A 25,040-nucleotide genomic window follows, 5' to 3' on the forward strand; every position below is an offset into this window, starting at 1 on the left:
TAAAATCATTAGATATCACCGGCCAGTTTTACCTCTGATAGTAAATAGTACAGATAATAGACATTACTACAGTGTCGACTAAACTGTTGCATGACCAGAATGACCATTCTTTTTGAACTAGTAGCTGGCCTGACCACACTGAGGTTGTGGTGCAGCCATGATGAAAAGTACATAACTTAAAGTCATGCATTATTAGAAAGGGGACTGGTCAAAAATAAATTCGGAAGGATTTAGCAATAAAATTCCATACATTAATAAATAAAAAAAAGACAGTTGTTAGCCAGGGTGAGGCAGTGGCGCAGTAGGTAGTGCTGTCGCCTCACAGCAAGAAGGTCGCTGGGGGGGCTGGTTCGAAGCTATTCGTTCAGTTGGCGTTTCTGTGTGGAGTTGCATGTTCTCCCTGCCTTCGCGTGGGTTTCCTCTGGGTGCTCCGGTTTCCCCCACAGTCCAAAGACATGCAGTACAGGTGAATTGGGTAGGCTAAATTGTCCGTAGTGTATGAGTGTCTGTGTGAATGTGTGTGTGGATGTTTCCGAGAGATGGGTTGCGGCTGGAAGGGTATCTGCTGCGTAAAAACTAGCTGGATAAGTTGGTAGTTCATTCCGCTGTGGCGACCCCAGAATAATAAAGGGACTAAGCCGACAAGAAAATGAATGAATGAATGAATGAGTTGTTAGCCAGTTTATTTTAAAGGTTTCATTAAGAAACCTGTCATGCACCTGTCAGTTTAAGATTTAGAGGTTTTTGGCTTTTCATAAAATTAATATAATCACACTCTATTGCACTTAATAAATACATGTCTGTGGATTTCAATTAAATTTTTAGAGGGTGCTTTCTTCAAATTCAATTTTATTTCCCTCATAAATCTCATAACTATTTTATGCATATCTATATTATTACGCCCTTTTACTAAGGGATATGTTAATACACAATTTGCATGGCTTAATGCTTAAACTTAGCATTTTAGAAATGTGGTACAAAAAGTTTGCAAATCTTTATGCAATGAGTCTGAGGTGTAGTATGGAGAATACTACAGTATTTTTTTTCTTGCCCAAGACTTCCCAGTAGGCCTGCAGTGCGTGTAAACAAAATAGCAGAAGAAGGCAGTAATGCGAAGCAAAATACCAGAAGATGGCAGTAATGCAACGCAAAGGATGCAATCTTTTGCTAAAAGCCTACAGTGCGCAAGATGGCGCTGCAAAATCTCTCATCTCAACCGCCAAGCAATAACAACAGCAGCAGCAGAGGAAGAAGAATCGGGAAGAGCGTCGCACATAATATAAACAGAAGGAAGGATGCCGACTTCTTAGTGCGCTTATTTACATTTCTGCTAAAAGAAATGATTCATCAGTGCCTTCACCGTTTAGAAACTCATGCCTGATACTTACAGAGAGAGCTTCAGACAGGCGTGTGCTGTAAGTATGGCGTATGTGACGTTTACAAGACCTAAATCAGCTCAGATGTGTAATGTTCACGTTCATCGAGTGCAACAACCAAAGATAAACACAAGGCTTTATATTAATCATGTTCATGATATCCCCCCCCCCCCCTCTATTTATTAACGTGTAGCTCGTAAACGGTGCTTTATATATTTTGTTTTTGCTTGTAGTTTTATTTGAAATCAGGCAGACGTCAATGAGATATTTTGGACGTTTTGGTTCAGTGTAGTTAGTAGAATTTTGTTATAACGTTAATGAATTTTACAGATTTCAGATTATTACATTTTAGAATCAAAATGTCAATCCCTCAGCTTGAAAAAATAAGTGTGGAAGGCAGATATATTAGAAAATAGTACTCATATCTATCTGTCTGTCTGTCTGTCTATTTGTGTATGTAGTCCAAATTGTTTAAATAAACAAAAGTAACACACATATTGAAAAATAATAAAAAAATATAAAAAAATCTAATAATAAATAATACTTTTATTGCGTAAATAGCTTTTGTATACACGCTATCATTGTAATATTGTGTATTAATAATATATTTTTAAAATATTGTCAAATTTAGCACACTGATTTGTTGATGCTGATTTAATTTATTCATGTGATCATTGAGATAACATAGTTTTTTTATTCATACATTTGTACTTATACACATATACACACATAATTTTAGAAAAGTATTATTTGCAAATTCTATATAGGTTAGTCATGTTAGTAGCCGATGACTATTAAAGTACACCATTGTTCTCACTTAAATAAAGGGTGGTAATGATGTTTTGAAGTCATATTTACATGAAATTTCCAACTGAATATTCAAATTAGAGCATGAAACATTATAGGGATCGTGTCACAAGTTGTAACTGAATGAACGTGGTAAAATAAGCACTTCAAAACAACACAGTCGACCATAGTGCTGACAACAGAGAGTAAAACAAAAACCCCACAAAAAACACTTCACTCTGTGCTAAAAGCCAAATTGAACAAGTGGATTTTAAGAAGCCATTTAAAAACAGTAATGTAAGAGGCTTGGCTAATATACAAAGGCAACTCATTCCACAATTTTGGTGCAGCCACAGCAAAAGCCTTCTGAGCTTTTGACTGGTCCTGGGCACACCCAGGAGGAGCTGGTCGTCTGACCTGAGTGAACGGGAAGGTGTGTAAGGACAGAGAAACTCAGTGAGGTAAAGGGGTGCAGTACCATTCAGACACTTAAAAATAAATAAAAGTAACTTAAAATAGATCCTGAAATGCACTGGCAGCCAGTGAAGAGAAGATAAACTTTAAAGACATTGCCTTAACATTTAATAATATTAAGTAAAATTTGAGCTCAGAGCTCAAACAATTATAGTTTAGCACCTGAAAAGGTTGGGGAAACACATATAAATATACAATTTAACTATTAAAATGTTTTTTTATGTTTCCTTCTAAAAGAAAAGAAAGAATCTATAAAATTAAATAAAACCCTTAAATACATTAGGCTTTAGTAATAAATGTTAAATCGACTGCTTTGCGATGGCTTTTTTTTGGCTTTTGTCAATATCTATGTCTAAACATAAAAAAAAACTAATTAAGATGCAAATGAAAAAAAAAACAAGATAATTTATGATTTTATGACACAATAACGAAAATCTTTGTTTTTCTGAAACCACTGGCAGATATTTGTTCTTGTATGAATCATACATTTAACAGATTTTCTTATTATGTTCATTAGTTCTCTTTATTTGATCTTAATAATTTCTTTTAAAAGTTTGTTACCCTTCTATTAAATGCCCTTAATAAACTTATATTAATATTGCTAAAAACCTTTTTAAACATGTGCACGCACACAAAATTCTAAATGAAGTCGATTTTTTTTATATCTTGTTTTAAAAACAAATTTATTATAAGGGCTCTAACATGTTGCACTGGTGCACCTGAAATTACAACCACATCGCATTGAGCATAACGCCCTTCACCATCTCTGACTGGTTTTAGCCAGAACATGATCTAATGTGTGCCTATTCTGTTGAACCACAGTTGTGGAGAAGTTTTAACAAAATCTATTTGCCCTCGATTGGCTGGTAGCAACCTTAGATTATTTTGTTGCACCATTGAGAAATTAAGTCACACTCTAGAACCCTGATTATGCTTGGACTAACCTTATTGCAGTTACTTTTTTTGCAGATGGCGGTGTCCTTTCGAATCCCCAAAAAGAAGCAGCCGTCAGATTCCTGCAGTCTTGATATGCAGTCTCCGCTTTCTCGATTGCAGGACGATAATTCACAAAAGGTAAGAAATGCCACAAATCACACCGTAGACAACAGGTTATCTGCTTTAAAAGTGAACTGAACCACTGTGGTTTTGTGTAAAGCTGTTTCTTTTGCTTTTTTTAGTCAGTGCATCACGTTTTTTTGTCCGCATCAAAACAAAATGTGCAAAAGTACTATCGTAAAAAGGTTTGTGATGTTACTGTTTTAAAAAAAGCTAGTTTTGCTCACAGAAACAGAATTTTACAATATATAAAAAAAATATATATAAAAGGGAAATGTAATAAAAAAAATAAATGCAAATAAATGCTGCTATTTTGAACTTTTTTTCATCAAGGATAAGCAAAATAATATCAATTTGCTAATAAGCAAATAGTGTCACAGTTTCCACAAAGCATTGAAGCAGGAAAAAAAATTTCAACATTGATAATTGTTAGAATCATTAGTAATGATTTTGCACCGATAATAATTTATCATAATTGATTAGTAATTCATCATATACTGATTACCAAAGGATCATATGACAGAAATAGAGCTGAAAGGATTAACGTTTTGTAATAATGTACTTTTTAAAAAATAGTTTTATGTATATTGTATTATTATTTTTTGTCAGGTTATTTATTCATTTATTTGATTTTCTAGGTACAAATTGTACAGTTTTTACTGTATTTGTAATTAAATAAATTATTTAATAAATGTAGCCTTGGGGAGCGGAATTATCTTCTTTTAAATAAAAAAAAAATTCTTTTGACTTTGTGTACATGACAGCATATTAAATGAAAGCGTATACTGTATAGTTTCAGATAATTTTATGGAAATACACTGTAGGAATATGAGTGAAAAAATGTCCATTTGATATTCAGTGGAACAGATATGATCCTATTCTTTCCTAGTAAATGTCCGTTGCGCTGGTCTAAAAAATAGCAACAAATCGCATCAAACATGCTTTGCACCTTATTGCTCCAGGTGTATGATAGGGCCCTTAATGTCAACAATTGTCTTTTGATTTTTCTTTTCTGATATATAAGCTATGACATTATAGTAGGTGTTTTCTGTCAATCTTTATAAATCATAAGTTGCTAATGTGGCAAAAAAAAAAGAAAAAAAAGAAAAATAAATCTTTATAAAATGTGTAATAATTATAGTTTTTTTTTACATGGACAAACACACAGAGACATACAGATTTTATTATTAAAACTAAATTAAAGCTGCATTACACTTTCTCTTTTACACTTTCGTTTTAATGCCTAAATACCCTTCTTTCTTGTTTTTTCCCCCTATAGAGTCAGTGGGGTTCTGTCACATTTAATGGAAGAACACCTCATAAAACCAGTTCTAATGAAAATATGCTTTCAAAGGACAGTCAGAGGTCAGATTCATTAAGGTGAGAATTGATTCAAATGGTTTGAAAGTTTAGAAATTAACACTAGATGGAGCTGCTTGATCATTTCAAAAGTAGTGTTGGACATTTTAGACAAAGCTTCATTGGTACGCGACCGGTCAAAAGACTTAATGAATCTTTCTTGAGACTTATATTTGATTAGAAATACAGTATAATCAATTATTTGAAATTTTGTTAGTTATAAACTAGTCTTTGATTAGAATATATTTTAAAGTGTAATTCATTTCTGTCATCCAAAGCTGAATTTTTAGCATTATATGAAAGTCTAACATATGGTGCTTCATTGTTTTAAAAGCTCTGTTTATTAGTAATAGAGTGTATTTTCATCAATTGTTAAAACATATTTGGCTGCTTAATATATTCATGGAAACTATCATATGTTTTTAAATTAAATCAGCATTTTAGAAGTATTTCTGAAGGATCAGGTTACCTGGAAATCTGTAACAATGATCCTGAAAATCTGGCTTTTGATACAGAAATTGATAAAGTGCAATTAAAGGAGGTTTTCTTTTCATTGAAAAAAACCTTTATGAGAAGCTAAAATGCTCTAAATCTCAAAACAAACCTGCATGTTATATTGTCTAACGATTAATCACAATCAAAATAAAAGTTACTATTTACAAAATTTATTTGTGCATACTATGTATATTTTTGTGTATACTATATGCATGACTATATTATAAGAAATATATATATATATATATATATATATATATATATATAAATATATATATTGTTTGTATTTCATATACATTGTGTGTGCATTTATACACATATACATAAATATACAAATATAGGCACAAAAAAGTATATTTATATTTAAATGTAGTTAAAACCTTTATCTTGGATGCGATTAAGTGTAATTAATCGTTGGACACTAAGTATATAATTTTATATGTTTTCCATTGCAGACATAATAGGTTGTTTAGTCTTAGCGGTGAAAGTCGGTCATCTAACTTGCATTCTCCAAATTCCAGAGGAGCCACACGTGGACGTTTCAGCTTTAAAATGAACCAACAGCCAATAAAAATCAGCCCTGCTCGAGTGAACGGGACGCCCCATAAGGTGTCAGATACATCTGGCTTTAGGCCTCAGTGTCAAACTCCCACCACAGCACCAGACTTCACTGCAAATAACAGGTGAGAGTCAGTGTGAATAATGAGATATCGTTGGTGGTTTTTAGGAGGAGGTTTTTGTTGTAGGGTTTGTAATATATGTGTCTGTGTGTGTTTCAGATGGAGACCTAAAAGAGCATCTGATAGACTTCTCAGCCATGATGAGAACCATACTAAGGCTTCAGAATGCTCTGCTTTCAAGATTCACAGAGGTATGTCACTGTTATTCTGTTTGAACACACACACTAAGGTTGTCGCGATAGCATTAATTCCCGTTACAATACTATAACAGCTGAAGTATCATGATATCAAGTAGTATTGCGATTAGTGTAATTCATAACTCAAATCTATGAAATGAAGAACATTTTTAGAAATACTATATTTTTGTTATGATATACCTACTTGATTTGAATTCTTGATTCCCTTATTATTGAAAAAAGGATTTGCACATCACTTTACCTAAATAACGTTAGTTCTTTTTGTTTATTTTGTAGACATCTGTCCAATTAAAAAAAACATTCAAATAAAGATACAAATTTGTTACAAAAAGAGCATTTTTCCAACAAAATTTGGCTATATGAAATGGTCAAAAATGGTTTCAATGTTTCCTGCTTTTCATCTATTGTTTATTTATTTATTATTATCATCAGATAATAATAATTACAAAGTAATTTAAAATTTTACTTTGTGAGTTTTTTTTCAGAGATCATTTTGGTTTTTCTAACTACTAAATCATATTGACAGGAACAAAAATGAACTTATTCAGATGTGCATTTGAACTGAAACGTCAGATAATGTGCAATAGGCTAATGGTGTGAATTCTACACAGTTTTGAAACCTTAAAGGGCTCCACAGACTATTTAAATAAAATGGTTTATTGTTGCACAAATGTGTGAGCATTTTAGTGACTTTTCCACATGCAATGTTATGAATTGTAGATAGATCGTTAATGACGATACTACTGTTTACAAACTACAGTGGCACCACCAGTATTTTGGAGGCATAGTATTATGATACTACCATAGTACCAATAAGCCATGCAACCATAACACACACACACACACACACACACACACACACACACACACACACACACACACACACACACACACACACACACACACATATATATATATATATATATATATATATATATATATATATATATATATACACAGTTGAAGTCATAATTATTAGCCCCCTGTTTATTTTTTTACCCAATTTCTGTTTAACGGAGAGAAGAATTTTTTTTTAAAAACACAATAATTTTAATAACTCATTTCTAATAACTGATTTATTTTACCTTTGCCATGATGACAGTAGATAATATTTTACTAGATATTTTTGAAGACACTTCTATAGTGCTTAAAGTAAAGTTTAAAGGCTTAACTAGGTTAATTAGGTTAACTAGGCAGGTTAGGGTAATTAGGCAAGTTATTGTAGAACAATGGTTTGTTCTGTTGTTCTGTAGACTATCAAAAAAAAAGTTAGCGCAAAGGGGCTAATAATTTTGTCGTTAAAATGGTGTTTAAAAACTAATAACTGCTTTTATTCTAGCCAAAATAAACCAAATTTACACACACACACACGCACACACACACACAAACACACACACACACACACACACACACACGCACACACACACATGCTATTTTCTTGGCACACTTTGGGCCCATTAGTACCAATAGAGCATTGTGTCAATGCCACAGCCTACCTGAGTACTGTTGCTGACCATGTCCATTTCTTTATGACCACAGTGTACCCATCTTCTGATGGCTACTTACAGCAGGATAACACGCCATGTCAAAAAGCAAAAAGTGTAGATAATCTTAGACTTGTTTCTTGAACATAACCATGAGTTCACTCGACTCAAACGGCCTCCACAGTAACCAGATCTCATTCCAATACAGCACCTTTGGGAAATGGTGGAACGGGAGATTCAGATCATGCATGTGCAGCCAACAAATCTGCAGCAACTGCGTGATGCTGTCATGCCAATATGGAGCAAAATCTCTGAGGAATATTTCCAGCGCCTCGTTAAATCTGTCACAAATGATTAAGGCAGTTCTGAAACCAAAAGGGGGTCCAACCTGGTACTAGTAAGGTGTACCTAATAAAGTGGCCAGTGAGTGTATATTAATACATCTATTATAATAATATTATTATAATTATTGTTATTATTATTAATAATTATAATAAACAATAAAACATACAAATAATAGTATTTGTTTTTTTGGTGTTCTATTTTTAATGTAAACTTTTATTTCTTGTTAATAATACATTTGCAATTAAATATTAATAGGTAATGATACTAAATATACATTTATATAAATGTACACACTTCATACATCTCAAAGTATACACAATTTAAGTATGTATTATTAGATATGCTGTTCTCTGTGTATAAAAATGTATCATATATTACTGCATTATATTTAACACTTATTATTACATGGCAACCCTTTTAGAATTCTGGTTGTGTGATATGCACAAACCCCTTACATTATATCAGAAAACACACAAATGCGCAATAAAAATTAGCCATAAATTGAAAACAAAATTGACTTTATACTAAGTCTTGCCAAAACATGAAAATACACCATAGCATGACTACTCCTGCGTAATTCCCAGTTTTCCCTTTAATGAGTTGGATCGTTAAACTAAATAAGCAGTTAAAGTAAACTGTAAACTTTGGCTGAGATATCTGATGTAGATTATCAAGAAGCTAATGAGGAAAAATGCCTTGGTTTTTTGGCTTTTACTTGGTCTCTGCATCTCGAAGTACCTTTAATGATCCGCTTTTGTGTCTTTCCTCCTTCGTTCCACGGAGCTTCGGGCGTCATGTTTAACATCTCGCAGCTGCCTGACCCTCCTTCACTCCTGCTCTACATAGTATTGGACGCCATCACACTTTTCCTGGCTTCGGATCGCTGATAAATAAACAAATGCTTAACTTTATGGATCTGTTAAAACGGTCTTTCTCTCTGTCTACTTCCCCCGTCTCTTGGGATTTCGCCGAGTTCGCCCTTTCGTTTCGTGGCTGATGTGACCTCCACCAAAGTCGAGAAATGATGTTTGGTCAATAAGCCCGTTTTATATGTACTTGGGACTGCCTAAAGAGGGGGAAAAAAAACAGTATGCACTGCTTGTAAAATCCCAGAGCCTTCCCAATTTCATTGTTTAACCAAGTCGTTCTGTCTTTTTAGGCCTGGATTCTGAGGAATTGGAGGAAGAAGAAACAGAAGGAACACAAGGCCACTCTCAGGTCAAAGAGACGCAAAGGGCGACGTCTTCAGAAGACTACAAAGTGACATCTGCAGCCTCTGTTTTTGAGGTGAGATGATGCTCATGTCATTTATTACCTATGTTTCCATCAAAGGTTGTCAATTACATTTATTCACACAACTGGAATTTCGCAATATATATTTTGAAATAAAGCACCATTTCCCAACAATAAGTCAAAGAGAATAAACTCGTCATTTCTCGATAAACTGGTGCCAAATATCACAAAGAAAAATGTACTTTGTTTTTCTTATACACTACCTGACAAAAGTCTTGTCACTTTCCAAGTTTTAGGAACAAAAAATAATAACTTGACCAAAATAAAATATAATTATGCCTTAATCCCTTGTTCCCGACCCCCACTTTGGGAAGCACTGCCTTACAACACCCTAGAAAGACATAAAATGATTAAAATAGAATATAAAGAATCATAAAATAGGTGAAATGGATTTTGCAACTAGGGATGTCCTGATCCAGGATGCTTCCTATTTTTGATTTAATTCACCTTATTTTAACATTCAACAACTCTGTTAACAATCAGAGCACTTCTGTGAGGTAGCTTGAACAATCAAGTAATAAATAACATCAATTCTTTGCTTTTGTACTTTAGTGCAACAGTAAATATATAAAAAAAATCTATTATAAAAACAAATAGCACCTAAACCTAAAATACCTGTCAGGCAATCCCAAGTCTGCATATCTTACAGTTTGCTATGGCAATGTTGTTATTATCAACTTTATAATACCTCCAGACTGCAAACATAGTCAAACTTTCCGCTTCAAACTGCTTTTGTGTTCTACTTCACCGGCATTTAACCAATGATGTCATTGCAACAAAGTGATGTCATGCATGCATGTATGTATATATATATATATATATATATATATATTTATATATATATATATATATTAGTGCTGTCAATCGATTAAAAAAAATAACTAATTAATCGCACCTTTTAAAAAAATTAATCGTGATTAATCGCATTTAAAATACTGAAACTTGATATTTTGCCTATTCAAATGTGAAATTAATGTAAACGCAAGACAAAAAACTATTTAAATTCAATTCAAAATTCAAAATATAATTGTTTAATAGAATTTTTGTTTAACTTGTAACACAGATTTCTTCATGTAAACAACATAGCCACAATAAACCATCAAGATCCTGGCTTGAAAGCCATATTTATTAAATCAATTTAATGATAATTTCTCGCAAACCAGTCGTTAAATACATTGCACACCCCTCTCCCCCGCATCCCTCCTAGCTCTTCAGGTAGCCTATGCCGCGCGCAACTCACCCCCACCGTCCTTCAGGTACGTCTCGCGCGCACACGCCCCTCCTCAGATACGTTGCTCACTCCACCCCTGACACCCCTCAACGGGCCTGACACAGACACAGACACACACACACAACGCGCTGCAGACGTTTTGGCCCCAACGGCCTTCCATACTGGAGCGACTCCCCTCAAATTCAACAAGCATGATCACGTTCATAAAATTTGCTTAAACTAAGCGTCCTAAAGTATTACTGTATTTCACAAGGATTCTGACACAACAACGCGAAGCATACGCTCGTTGCGTTTAATGAGGAAACACGCTAAAGTAATGCCCTGTCTTTAACAGCTCGCGACTTCACCAGACTTTTTAAGTACGTTCACATAAGACACCAATACTCCGATTTTAATATGACTAAGATTATACTCTTATTAAAATTCTACCGTGTAGCCTAAGCAGTGATTTTATTACCTTAAAGGAACACCGAGTTACGAAATGCGGGGGATTTTCTTTCTGTTCGCCATGCGGTATCAACTTATAATAGAAGTCGAAAGTTAAAAATGAAACACCCGAAATTGCATGAAACTTTGGAGAGCCTGGTGATACGACTAATTGTTTTATACTGAAACTTGCCTTCAAAAAGTGCTTCCTTGGTCTTATCCACATTTATTGCATGTTAAACACACATCCACCACAACAGGAAGTAAAAAAAAAACCCTGCAACTCCGTTAATTGCGACAAAGTATGAACCTGGTTGGTCAGTTCTTGTCATGTGACTCGCAGTGCACTTGTGACATTCTTTCAACTAGGTGTGCCTGGGAAGTGCAAAAGTAAAAAAAAACGCGTGTAAAAAACAATATATGAACAGTCCTTATTTAATAGCTTCAGTCATAGTTAACCAAGTGTGCGTGCGTATTAGTTTAGTTGCAGCAGTTTTGTTTCATGCAGAAATGTATTGATGAGAAGCCTTTACGTTTAAATAATCGTGATAAATTCAAGCACGGTTCATAGTGAAATCAGTTAATCGTTGCATCCCTAGGCATCTAACATGTTGTTTTTGTCACTTTATGACTCCAGAAAGCAACAAGCAAACACAAGAACGGAACAGAAAAAGCTGTTTCCAAACCGTTCAACCACTCAGGCCTCCATGTTCAGGAAGCTCCAGCCAGGCATCTGAGGACCTCTGAGGAAAGGGCTGCCTCGTCTGTGCCTGTTAGAAAAGACCCCCTGACCTCAGAGACTGCAGAGAATAAGAGCAAAGATCCGTTTGCGTCTTTTTACAGCAGCAAATTGAGAAGGAAGCCTCAGAGTTTCTGCAAGACCTACAAGAGAACCAAGCCCAGCTCCACAGAGCCGAGTATGTGTGACCTTCCTTTTTCTTTTATTTCACATTATTCTTTTCCACAAACATCGTTTTGAGGGCAAACCTGCCTTATTTAAACTTTCTTACCCTCCAGTGTGCTGGTAGTGCGTTTAACAGCTTTTTGCAGGCTGTGTATGCCAACTTGGGCCATAAATTCTTGAAAAAAGTAAACATTCTGCCTTTGTCTTTAATGGCAGATATATTTTTTAATGCACTTGTTGGCAGAGGCACCAGACCTTGTTCTTGGAAAGGGTCAGGAGGTCAGGATGACTCCATCCAAATAAATGTGAGTGCCTTCGCAAAACTCATAACCACAGGGTGCTTTCCAGAACTAGCTTTACAATTGCTGTTACGGCCCAATTCAGAAGAGCCCACCATCACGTCTCCATGATGTTTTGGCCCTGTTTACACTAATACGCCTTAGTTTTAAAATGGCAGTTTAGAATGAAAGTGATCTACATCCACACTGGCGCTTCATCTAGCATTTCTGACAAGCCCTCCTTCCACACTTTACCGCTAAAAACACACATTATGTGGCTACACACACACACACACACACACACACAGGGCTCTATTTTGACGGTCCATTTGCAAAGAGCAGGGCGCAGAGCACAAACACTTTCAGGGTGTATCAGAATCCACTTTTGCTAATATAAGAATGGAAAATCTACTTTGCGCCGTGGCGCATGGTCTAAAAGGGTTGAGATTATTTTCTTAATGAGTTATTGGTTAGTTTTGAGAATAAACAAATCAGAGTCTCATCTCCCATTCCATTTAAGAACCTGTTGCGTCCAGCCATGGCACGTTTGCCATTACATGATGTAAAGTTAGTGTAAGTGGAAAAACTGAGCATTTCAATGGCAAGAAAACTGTTAAACAGAACATCTACAGCGCGAGAATGAGAGATAAGGCATCTCATAATCTACTTTCGCTATCGTGGATAAGGAAACCTTGTACGCACAGACATCCATTAGCCTATAAATAATTCATTTTGTTTAAGCACAAAGATTTGTTTCAAAACTATTTCTAAATTCAGTTCTAATTTCCAGCAAACAAATAAACGAACAATAATAACGAAGTGTGGTCTTGTGTGTATTAAGCAGTGTGTAAGCGATGCGCACTCTGCGCCAGACTTTAAACTGGCTTTGTTCTGGTCTAAAGAACAGACTATTATAGTTTCTCAAAATAGCAACGCGCCAAAACACGCCTGCTTTTTTAGATCAGAACACCAATGGGCGCACATTTGAGCACAAATGCATTTGGTATATAAACAGCGTGGCGCAAAATGTCAAAACGACTCTTGCACCAAGCTGAAACTAGCAAACAACTATTGCGTCGCGCCTTGTGCCACATTGCGCCTGGTTGTATCATAGTGCCCACAGGCATGCACAGCAGCATATGAGCTCCATGCAGTCAGCGGGTGCTTTAAACACCAAACCCCAAAGAGCTGTGCACGTCGGACAGTTTATCAAGGATGTACTGCTGGATTTCATCTCACTATAATTGTTAAACGTGATATTTAATTAATCTGGTCTCTATCTAATGACTCTTTAGTCTTTTAAATCTATCAGCTAACGTGTCACAGCTTCAGTACACTGCTTCAATCTTTCACTTTCACGCTTGTACTTAGTAACTTTTGCGAAAACCTCAGATACTGTTGATTGGTTCGTGTTGGTTGTGCATCTTTTTTACCAACCAAGTTTGTCAACACAATGATAACGACAAAGATCACTCTGCCAATTTAAAGTGATTGACAGGAGGTAATTTGTGTGTAACTTATCTTTATTTATTTATGATTTGGTTATGTGTTAAACAAAGACCACACAGGTCATGTAGTTAAAACAGTAGGCTACAAATAATACATTTATTATGAATTAATTAATTATTAATAAATAATTAATTAATTCATTTATTATGAATTAATTAATTATTAATAAATAAATAATTCACCACCGCCTACAACGACGGTGCCATCGTCCATTGCAATGTTTCACATTAGACATATACACTATACAATGCCAAATTGGTTGACGTCAACCAACCCTATCTGTTGCTATATAAAATCTTTCAAATTGTAAAAAAATAAATAAATTGTAAACTGGATTGATACAAGCAAAATGGATTGAGTGTAAGTGTAGAATGAAAGTAAATTATGCAAAAAGTAAATAAATAAAGCTTAAATGCCAATATATATGTGCATTCCTAAATAAAATAATAAATCATAACCAGTGGAACAAGTGAAATCCAAAGTAAGAGATGCAGATTCAGCATGAACCTAAACCTAGAATGAAGCCAGATGAACCCTTCAGGTGAAAAATAAGACTTTCCTGAGACATAATCCCATTGTTCTTGGCTGAAGGATGACCTTATGAAGATTAATGTCTTTAAGTGTGTGGTGTGCAGAATAGCAGCATTCACTCTCACAATCTAGATTACTACAATCCCGACCTTAAGGTCTGAGTAAAGCCCATTACACCTCTGTCTGCAAGAGAGGAATGCTGATGAACCATCGACCTCCTCGTCATCAACTGGGACATGTTCATTGTAAAAACTTTATTCTCCATTACTGTTGACTTTAGACATAACAATTCAACACCAGTAATGAATTGCAATCGTGTATTGTGCAGCTTTGTTGTTTTCAAGTCAATTAGAAAATTTATTTATTTGGGCAATGGATTCATTGAAAATATCTGGCTCTAAAATTAATTTAAATTTAAGTCCTACAAAGCTCTCGTGTGGCTTTAGAGTTTTTATTCTTTTTCCATTTTTAAAAGCTTCAGTTGGTAATTTTTTCCTCTGGTGATGACCTAACAAGAGGATCTGAATAGCTAACAAATGTCTTCTTAGTTCACAAATGTGTCCAATTCAAACCATTTTTTAATGTAGCAAAAACAGATGGGCGGCATTGAATTTGTTATTGTTTTCTGATGGATTGGTAGACAGGAAGAGGAAGGGAAAGGAGGTGAAGGATGAAAAAAAAGGAGAGAGAGAGAGGATTACCCATGTCCTTGCTTCTCTCTCAAAGCCCATTATGGGAACCAGCTAAAGTGAAGCGTCTGCCGAAGAGGAGGAAAAAAAGATCTAAATTAAAACTCATTAAGCTTAGAATGGGAATTTATTAGAAACATTGTAAGAATGCAATGTTGAGTCCATCGTTTGACTTAAGTCAATGTTAATCATGAGAACTTTTCAAACGCACATTCAAACTGTTTATTGAAACAAACATCTGTCAAGACTTGCGTTTACCTCATTGGAAAATGTAGCATCAGAAGTTTATCTTGGCCTGACACTTGTTTTGTTTTCTTTTTAGAACATTTAGATGTGCAGAAATCTGGAATGTATTTTATTCAATCCTAATTTAATATAAAATTGCTGATTCCCAGTTTTAAGAACATCTGAGCTTTAGTGCGAAGGAATTTTAGCAAGCGTTTCTGGTTCTTGCTTCTGATTGGTCAACATGATCTGTCTCTGTGTCCTTCAGTTGTCCTGTCCAGCGATGATGAAGGAGCCAATGAGGTGAATGACGTGTCTGGAGGTCTGCAAGAGCAGCGGATCTCTGAGGGGATCAGAGACACTCAGGTAACAGATAAAGAATGAAATGAAGATTTAAAGGGGCTGCATTCAGAATTCTGAAACCTTGTTTTTAGCGACACTGGTGGCCATTAAGTAAACTGCATCTAGCAACTTTTTAATCTTGTGCGTACTCGTGCACATGTAACATTACAATAGACTGTATGGACCTTAAGACTTTGATGTAATGACAAAGAATTCAGAAACTTTGTTGTTAGCGACACCAATTGCTATTAAATGAACTGCAGCGAGCAACCTTTTAATCATGCTCACACTCGAATGACATCCTGCTCAATATAATGCCTTTTTTTTTTTTTTTTTTACAAGTAAGGGTAAAAGAAGAGGTTTTGAAAGTTACCATATGCAACCATGAATGACAAGTCATTTTAGCAAAAAAAAAAAACACCTATGTATAAAAAAAAAAAAAAACACTTTTCCGATGGTCCCTTACTGAGAGCTCCCCTCCGCACAAGCTCTCCCGGCTAAAGGCATATTGCGAGGGCTTAAATAGAGCAGTGCTCGTGATGTTGAGCGCAAAGAAAAAGACAGCTGTGAAACATAACAATATATATGGCTATTACACAATCATAATACACAGTGATATAGCTTGGTTTGTTATTTCGTTGCATTGTTTTACACTCGATCCACTCAATCGACCAGAGACAATCTCAGATAATCTCGGACTGATTGATTTGGCGCGGATGTGCAGCGCGATTGCTGGATTCACATATGCCAAACAAACCGTGCCAATTAACGGGAAACCAGACAGCTTAGGAATTAAACGTGAAAGTGTGTGAAAGCACCCTAAGATTGTATTCACACACAATTGACAGACAATCGCAGCCAAACTTTTGTGACAAGGCAGCACTGGCCCCGGGCCATCGGGCAGGCCTTATTGTCATGCCCTGCTCTTGATGTAATGACAAATAATTCAGAAACCTTGTTTTTAGCGACACCAGTGACCTTAAGTGAACTGCAGCCAGCAACATTTTAATTGTGCGAACACTCATGCACATGTAACATTACAATAGACTGAACATTATCTAAAGACTTTGATGTAATGACATAATTTAGAAACCTTGTTGTTTGTGACTCCAGTGGCCGTTAAGTGAACTGCAGCTAGCAAAATTTTAATTGTGCGAACACTCATGCACATTAAACATTACAATAGACTGAACGTTATCTTAAGACTCTGATGTAATGCCAAAGAATTCAAATACCTTGTTGTTAGTGACACTAGTGACCTTTAAGTGTACTGCAGCTAGCAACTTTTTGATCGCGCTCGCACTCGTGCACATTTAACATGTATCAAAAGACTCAAATTAGCAAAGCATTTTTTTAGTTTTTCTTTCTTATTGTTTTAAAGTTTAAGTTGCGGTGATAAACTGAAAACTATGGCATCCAAACTACTTTGAGCAACATTTACATGAATTTGTAGTCTCAGAACGTACGGTGCTTTTTCCTCGCAATTGCAAAACACACAAGCAGATGATAAAAGTGAGAAAAACGACAGTAAAGAAAGTACGAATGTAATTAATTTTTGCTGAAACTTATCTGTTGAAAATGGCACTTTTGGTTTTTACTTTTCGGAATATATGATGACTATAACCATTATAACTGATAACTATAGTACAAGTTCACATAAATTCACCACTGGTGACACATAATTTTAGACTCAATAGCAGTAAAACGAAGTTGGTTTGTTCACTTGCGGTGTTCAAAGCAGCCTGCCTCATTGAACTTTCAGAAATATTTGTGAACTTTCAGAAATATTTGTTCATTCTGGTAAAAGCCTATGAGAAGCCATTTGTCTGCTGTGATGATAAGGTGGGTGTGGCTTAGAGGCTCTGTCTTCTTTAGTAAAAATCTTCAATTTCATTTGCTCTGTTTGGTTCGTAAAGGTCAGATGCAAAGAAGTCAAGCATAAACATTAAAGAGCTGCTTTAAAGTAGACATTGAAGCAATTTTAATGGAAAAAATACACATTTTGTGTGTTTAATACTATGAAAATTCTTTTACTAAAGTAGTTGTGGTAGTAAAAAATGTGGAAGCAAAAATAGTGCTAAATTAAAAGGCTGTTGCAAATATCTATTTTTCAATGCTAACATGGCTTCTTAGCTGTTGTTTTTGTACCCCTGTCATTTAAGTTTTGACTGTTTTACAGTAGTTTGTTTATTTCGTCTAAGGCTGTCTGTCTTAAAAAAATGGACAAAAAATCTTTAGGTTCTTCAATATCACCTAACACTGACCACAACACATCAGATTTGTAACTCTGTCACATATTGGTCAAAAGGTAGAAACCAATAATTAACTAATATGTTAATTTGTTTTTGGTATTTTTCTGATATTTTAAGTGAAACCGATTAAAAAGTATTTTAAAAAGGCATTGTTTCACTTAGTCCGGTGCTCCCTTGTTGCTTTTGGCCTCTGCATGGGCTGCTTTGCTAATTCTGCCTCTGGACTGCTTTGCTCATTATGGCTCTGAACTGCTTGGCCTCTTAATTGCTGCTTGCCGCAATATTTACTGTTTTAGTTTATTTTGTTATTAAGAGGAAAATGCTCAACCTATATTTGCAATATTAAATAAACTTTGCTTTTAGTCTTAGCATTGTGGACAGTATCTAAATATTTGCCAACATTAAACCACTGCTTGGGTATTTCAAACTTCTTTTTTACTTTTTTTAAAAGAAGAGAGACTAAAAATCAACTGCTTTGAAAATATAATAGTCTTAAATACCTCTTTTTATGTAATAAATATTTTTTTTCCTGAGAAAAAGAACAAAACTTTATTATTAACTGATAGTCTTCTGCTCCGGTCTGGATCATTAACAGAGGGAGTTTACTTTGGATGGTTTTGCAAACTAAATCAACTGATTCAATAAAAAGATCTGGCTCGACAAATGATTCATTTAACTCTTATGGCTACTTTTAGAGTCTTTCCATCTTCAAAAGCTTTATTATCCATTCATTGTCATTTTTCCCTACTATAGCGTTTACCTGACAGAAAGGATCTGAATGAATTGATTCAAAGTACAGCTAACAAATGTCTACTTAGTTTAAACCATTTTCAATGCAGCAAAACAGCTTTAAATGTATTATTGTTTTCTGATAGTTTGGTAGACTTTTATGAACCATTCATTTATAAATCAAACCCAGACACATTTCAAACAAAAGCCAGCATTTATTACTGAAAGGAAAACAGTTGACATATCTACCAGTCAAACACCAGCAAAATAACAAGCGACTAAATATACATATTTACATTTTCTGAGTGAGTTGATATACTTATACTTATTTTCTTAAAAAGAAACCAAAAACATATTTGTTTTCTTTCTTACTTTATTCATTTATATTTGTATTTATTTTTATTTGTTTTTTTGTATTTATTTTATTTTGTAATATTTGATTTATTTATTTGATTTTTATTATTTTTATTTAATTTATTTGTTACTTTATATTCCTATTTATATTTAAATTGAATGATTTTATTTATTTATTATATTTTTATTATAATTTTATTTATTTATTTTATTTTGTATTATTTGATTTTATTTGATTGATAGTCCTCAAGAATCGGCCACATAACTCTTTACTTGAAGAAGCTTTAAAACAGCCTGAAAACTAGGCTAAACAAATGTTGACTCATTTCAGCTTATCTCCATCTCAATCTGTCTTTTGATGTCTACATGTGTTCAGTATGTTTGCGGTGTTTTGAGTTCGCACTTGTTTACTACGACAACTCAAACTCCATTCCATTGTCATTATCAGTAGTGTTTGTCCAAGCTGAACACGTTTTCAGTTTGCGTAGTTTTTTCATGACGGATGAACAAATTATTGTGCTTTAGTATGAGAGGCATTTAGTTTTGAAACACAATGTTTTGATCACAGGATGTTTGAGGCTGATTTTACAGCAATGCGGCTCAGGTGTTTGTCAGTTTCGCTTGATGTTTTCACTTTTCACTTTGACATGCAAGAGAAATGAGAAATGCATCTAATGTGAGGAAAAACATTGTGTTTTTCATTTAAGTGTTTGAAAAGTGGATTTTGTTTGTTTTTCATTACGTCCGATGAAACATTCAGTTGACTGTGAGCCACACTACAGAAACCTGCACATTTGGGTGCACTTTTATTCATTTATAGTAAATGTATAAAGTCTAGAGGTTGGTTTTCATCTCTGATTTCTTTGTTTCTTCATACTTCAGACAGGGAACCAAAAGAGTTCAAAGACAAATGTAGGAGGTGAAAGATCAACAACCAAAGTAGAAGTGCCTTCCATCATGGAGCTGGAGTTCAGCAGACTCCATTATGACACAATCCAGGCCCAAGCCAACGGGACAGTTGTGGTGAGTGATACCCATCCCTGGTAATAGTGAGTTGTCTTCACAAACCACTTGTAGATAACATGCTCTTTCATCTCTCTGACACTTTAACAAACACTTTGCAACAGTTTTTGCACTTTGCACAAGACACTTTCTTAAAATTACTCCCCACTCCCTCTCCATGTCTAAAAAACACAACGTTGTCCATTTATGAAGGGTGCTTCACACAGGTTAGTGGGCTTGACAAACCACCTGTAGAAAACACACTCTTTCATCTCCCTGTCAATTTAACCAACATTTGCACAAGACACTTTCTTAAAATTACTCCACACCCCCACCCCCCCTCCATAAAAAACTCCCCCTTCTTACTCTATCACTTAATTCTCTGAGCACTAACAGTTCCTTTGTATAGTTAGCACTTGTTATGTGTATTTCCTCTTCCTGTTGAATTGCTGCATGCTTCCTCAATTGTAAGTCACTTTGGACAAATGAATAAATGTGAATGTGTTAGCATTCATATGTCAAACTATGATTAATAAATGCTGCAAGTATCTAACAGAACCTAAAGTGTGACTAAAGTTTCAACCTTTAACACCTTTTTCCTGATCTCTTCATATTGCATCATGCCTCTCGGTTTGATCCACTGGATCTGATTCCAACACATGTCTTCAGTTCGGCCAATCACGCAGTTCGATTTTTGCTTGTTTGTTTAATGAAGGACATCTGTTATTCTAGTATTTTAATTGGCTGTTCTTGCTACAAACCACAAAACAACAGCTCGCCGACACAGGGCTGCAGATGCCATTAGAAGACCCGAAAAACGTTCCTTGCCAGAAAAATTCCACAGGTTTAAACTTGAAACGCTATGAAAGTGCTTGTTTATTTGCATTAGACCAGCGGCTGTGTGCTAAAGCAGCCTGACAGAGTAGTGCAGTGCATCACTTTTTGTCTAGTACTGCTTCAAGACACACCACACTGTTATTACCAGTTTTATTTTTTACCATCTCTCTCTTATACAAGGCATTTAGTGATAGTTCTGTTTTAGGATGTGTTTAATGAGTGTGGACTGTTTGTAGTCTGGAGAGACGTGTGCGTATCGTGTGGATGTGCTCAGCAGGTTAACATCTGTTACAAAACATTATTGGCTGATTATTTAAACATCATGATAACTTACAAGTGAAGGATTTTGAAATCAAGTGAGCTATTAAAGCTTTAGGCAAGATATATAGAAATACACAGCCAGTTTTATAATGTATGGGACTGGGTAATATATGAACAGTGAGAGACATTGCATTCATTTATTAAAATAGTATATGTATTACATTTAGAATCTTTATAGATTTATAGATTTTTTTATGGGAAAAGTTTTCTTTTTGGAAACTTTTTTTTTTTTCTTGAACAAGTTTTATTAGGAAAAATGTTTTTTAAAAAGGGTGAAAGTATGGTTAGATTAAGAAATGCATTTTAGAGCCTAAAAATATCACAATGCAATGCTTCATATCATTTGGTATCGATGATTATTGAATATTTTTTAACAATCAATTTAGGAATATTAGTTTATTTTTTTAACCACAGTATTTTAATTCACCAACAATACTTAGGCAAATAGTTTCAGTAGTCTAAAACAAAAAAACAAAACAAAAATCTAATTTCTTATGTTTTATTATAAAATAAACATAAGTGACTCTTAAAGACTCTTAATTATAATAAAATTAAAATAAAAATTTGACAGGGTAAAATGTAAATGCTGAACAATCAAAGCAAACATCAACATCTGTAGGATGGCAAAAAAAACCGATACAGTAACCCTATAATTATGACAATCAAATCTGAGCTTTCAAGTAAAGGAACTAGCTGTCGTTATTTAAATGCACATTACAACATTACAAACTGTAATAAAAAGTTGAATGACTACATTACCCTATGCTAAAAAAATCTTTTAGATGGGGTGCTAGTGTCTGGGATGCACAAAAAATCAAGAAATCAAAAGGCCACTTTGGCGACATCATTACATCCTTTTTTATTCATAATCTCCTCACTTCTGCAAGCCATAGCACTCATTTTCATGTGTGTGTTATTCTGGTCTGAGGTGGTGATGACGAAACCCCAAACTCACAAGTGAAAAAGCAAGCTTGTGGATTCCTTCACCATTTTCAATGCGCTCGTACTCCCTTGGCATCTTTCATAATTAGGCATCCATCAACCCTTTTGTCAGAGGTTGAAAAACTGACAAACCATTGCTGCAGTTCTGATACAGGTTTTACTTAAGGAGCAAAGTAAAATCCACTGCAGTGTAAAATAAAATACACAGCAGTGCAAAAATTAAGATAAATACACAAAGTAGTCGTTCATTTATTTATTCATTATTCGTTTGTTCATTCGTTCGGTCAGTTAGTCGTTCGGTTGTTTGTTCGTCGTTCGTTCGTTTGTTCGTCGTTCGTTCGTTTGTTCGTTCGGACGCACCAGTTGATTCGTAGCAATTTTTTTTCTATTTAAAATTCCATAAAAATTCTAATCATTGATTTACTTGCAACAAAATTTACTGCATGTGTATATAAAATATATACTTTAAGTCATGTACTGAATTTATTAATATTGTGAAGATTAATTTAAGCAACACAAACAATTCAAGACTTAAATATAATATTTAGAAACTGATGCTGTACATGTGAATAGCACGACTGTTAATGAAGAAAATGAATGTTTTGTTACACATCTGTATTATATAATAAGCCTGCATATTCGCTGTCTCTAGAGTGTGAAAAACCAGCCTGTTATGAATTTGGTTTGGTTGAGTTTTCTGTAAGAACTGCCAGTGTCAGCAGAGAGGAAGCCTACAGTAGGTTTGGAATGTAGAGAAAGTGTCAAACATTTGTTATCTTTATCGGAACAAGTAAAGGAACGACGTCCATTCTGATTCAGGTTTATCGACCAGTGTTTTATGTGACTGTTCTGTTGTGCTGCTCCATCTGTGGCAGAAAAACAGCAGAATGAATCTTTTATATATTCGGTCTTTGTAGTCTGCAGTTTTAAAAGGCCGCCAGCTCTTTGTTATTCATCCCTGTTTGACTTTTCTCTTAATGCAATGTTTTTCCCTCTCTGTCTTTTATAGATCACAGATGAAGGCATCTCGATACCACTGAAAGGTATTTACAAGTTATAAAGCTATAATGTGCTTTTTTATCTTTTCATTAAACACATTTTGGAGATTGAGAAATCAGGAAAGATAATGAAGGACATCTGATCATTAAAGTGGACCATTAGATTGAATGTTGTGTCATCTAAGGATTTGCTTTGCTTGAGGTTAAGCTTTAATATAAATTTTTTAAATGAATAAAAACAAATTTATTTTTATAAACAAAGTAAACGTTTTATATGCTAAAGTTATTAGTAATTTTTTTTAAGTATTAAATATTTTAACCGAATATTATAGGGCTGCACAATATATAATTTCAGCACTAATATTGCAATGTTCGCATCCGCAAAGTCACATCGCAAAGATATGCAATGTTGAGTCTGAATTATAGTTGAGCAGGAGCTACAATTGTATTTAATCGCTGTGTTTATATGGAATTTAGATAGTAGATTCCATATAAATTTAGATTTTAGTTTATGCAAAAAAAAAGTAAAAATCCTACTTAAAATTTCTGTCTTATCCAAATATCTACATCTCAAAACAAAAACTTTCACTTTCACCCATATAATATGAATAAAATGAACTTGCTCTAAGAATTTTTTGATATTTGATAACAAGACAAAAGAAAGTAAGAAAAGCATTTTTTTTTCTGTTGGCTTTTCAATGAACAAGTTTTAGCTACTTAAGGTAGCGTTCAGAAAAACAAAATGCCACCGAAGAAACTTGTCACAGAGCAACATAAAAACTTACTGTCTTAAGTAAGTTACTTTCGGAAGTGTTAGCAGAGCAACACAAAACATGCAGAAGTATAAATGCACAGCAGTGCGCAAGGCATGCGCCGAAGTATAAATTGGGCTCAATCAAATCAAAGAGTGCTATTCAAACTATCTTTTGAATAAATGATATTTATATCACAATATTTATCACAGAAAATTTAAATATATCAGATTTTTCCAATATCGTGCAGCCATAGAATATTATATTGTACAATTATATATGTTTAATAATACAAAAATATTTTATATTTATTTAATAACTATTATATTTAAATCTGATTATGCAAAATTATTGTGAATATTACAATATAATGTAATTTATCATTTATTTAAAATGTACCCACCATTATTTTGTGCTTTTTTTTATTGTTATCAATATGTCTGTTTGTCTGTCTGTCTGTCTCCCTCTCTCTCTCTCTCTCTCTCTCTCTCTCTCTCTCTTTAAATATATATATATATATATATATATATATATATATATATATATATATATATATATATATATATATATATATATATATATATATATATTTAATAACGTCATGTACGTAATTAAAATATATTATATATTCAAATATAATAACGTAATACAATGTAACAATATAATAATGATAATATAATAATACATGATATGATATAGACTTTATATGAGTCGTAGCAGTGCGATATGGCTGTATATTGGGGCACTGGTGGGGGCACTAAGGCACTCAGCTTGCAGCCTCGTCCCAACGCACGCCACCATTTAAAATGTACCCACCATTATTTTGTGCTTTTTTTTTATTGTTATCAATATGTCTGTTTGTCTGTCTGTATGTCTCCCTCTATCTCTCTCTCTCTCTCTCTCTCTTTAAAGATATATATATATATATATATATATATATATATATATATATATATATATATATATATATATATATATATATATATATATATATTTAATAACGTCATGTACGTAATTAAAATATATTATATATTCAAATATAATAACGTAATACAATGTAACAATATAATAATGATAATATAATAATACATGATATGATATAGACTTTATATGAGTCGTAGCAGTGCGATATGGCTGTATATTGGGGCACTGGTGGGGGCACTAAGGCACTCA

At 34.1% G+C, this 25,040-nt stretch overlaps 1 protein-coding gene across 3 annotated transcripts in view; it reads left to right on the plus strand.

The window, feature by feature from the left end:
• Positions 1 to 1,240: 1,240 nt before the first annotated feature.
• senp7b (SUMO specific peptidase 7b) overlaps positions 1,241 to 25,040 on the plus strand; it is a 72,651-nt gene continuing 48,851 nt past the window's right edge. For 2 of the 3 annotated variants that reach the window (XR_012397284.1, XM_005161775.6), the window contains exons 1-10: positions 1,259 to 1,415; positions 3,591 to 3,710; positions 4,972 to 5,072; positions 6,068 to 6,229; positions 6,326 to 6,417; positions 9,412 to 9,539; positions 11,840 to 12,119; positions 15,607 to 15,704; positions 19,898 to 20,038; positions 23,127 to 23,160. Coding sequence is in view for 2 of the 3 variants with exons in the window: in XM_005161775.6 (XP_005161832.1) it covers positions 1,374 to 1,415; positions 3,591 to 3,710; positions 4,972 to 5,072; positions 6,068 to 6,229; positions 6,326 to 6,417; positions 9,412 to 9,539; positions 11,840 to 12,119; positions 15,607 to 15,704; positions 19,898 to 20,038; positions 23,127 to 23,160 (1,198 nt within the window). In the remaining variant the exon portion in view is untranslated. Of the gene's footprint in view, positions 1,416 to 3,590; positions 3,711 to 4,971; positions 5,073 to 6,067; positions 6,230 to 6,325; positions 6,418 to 9,411; positions 9,540 to 11,839; positions 12,120 to 15,606; positions 15,705 to 19,897; positions 20,039 to 23,126; positions 23,161 to 25,040 lie in introns of all 3 variants that reach the window. The other variant, NM_001122946.1, reaches the window with a different exon arrangement.

This window comes from Danio rerio, chromosome 22, assembly GCF_049306965.1.
Source record: "Danio rerio strain Tuebingen ecotype United States chromosome 22, GRCz12tu, whole genome shotgun sequence".
NCBI lineage: Eukaryota > Metazoa > Chordata > Actinopteri > Cypriniformes > Danionidae > Danio > Danio rerio.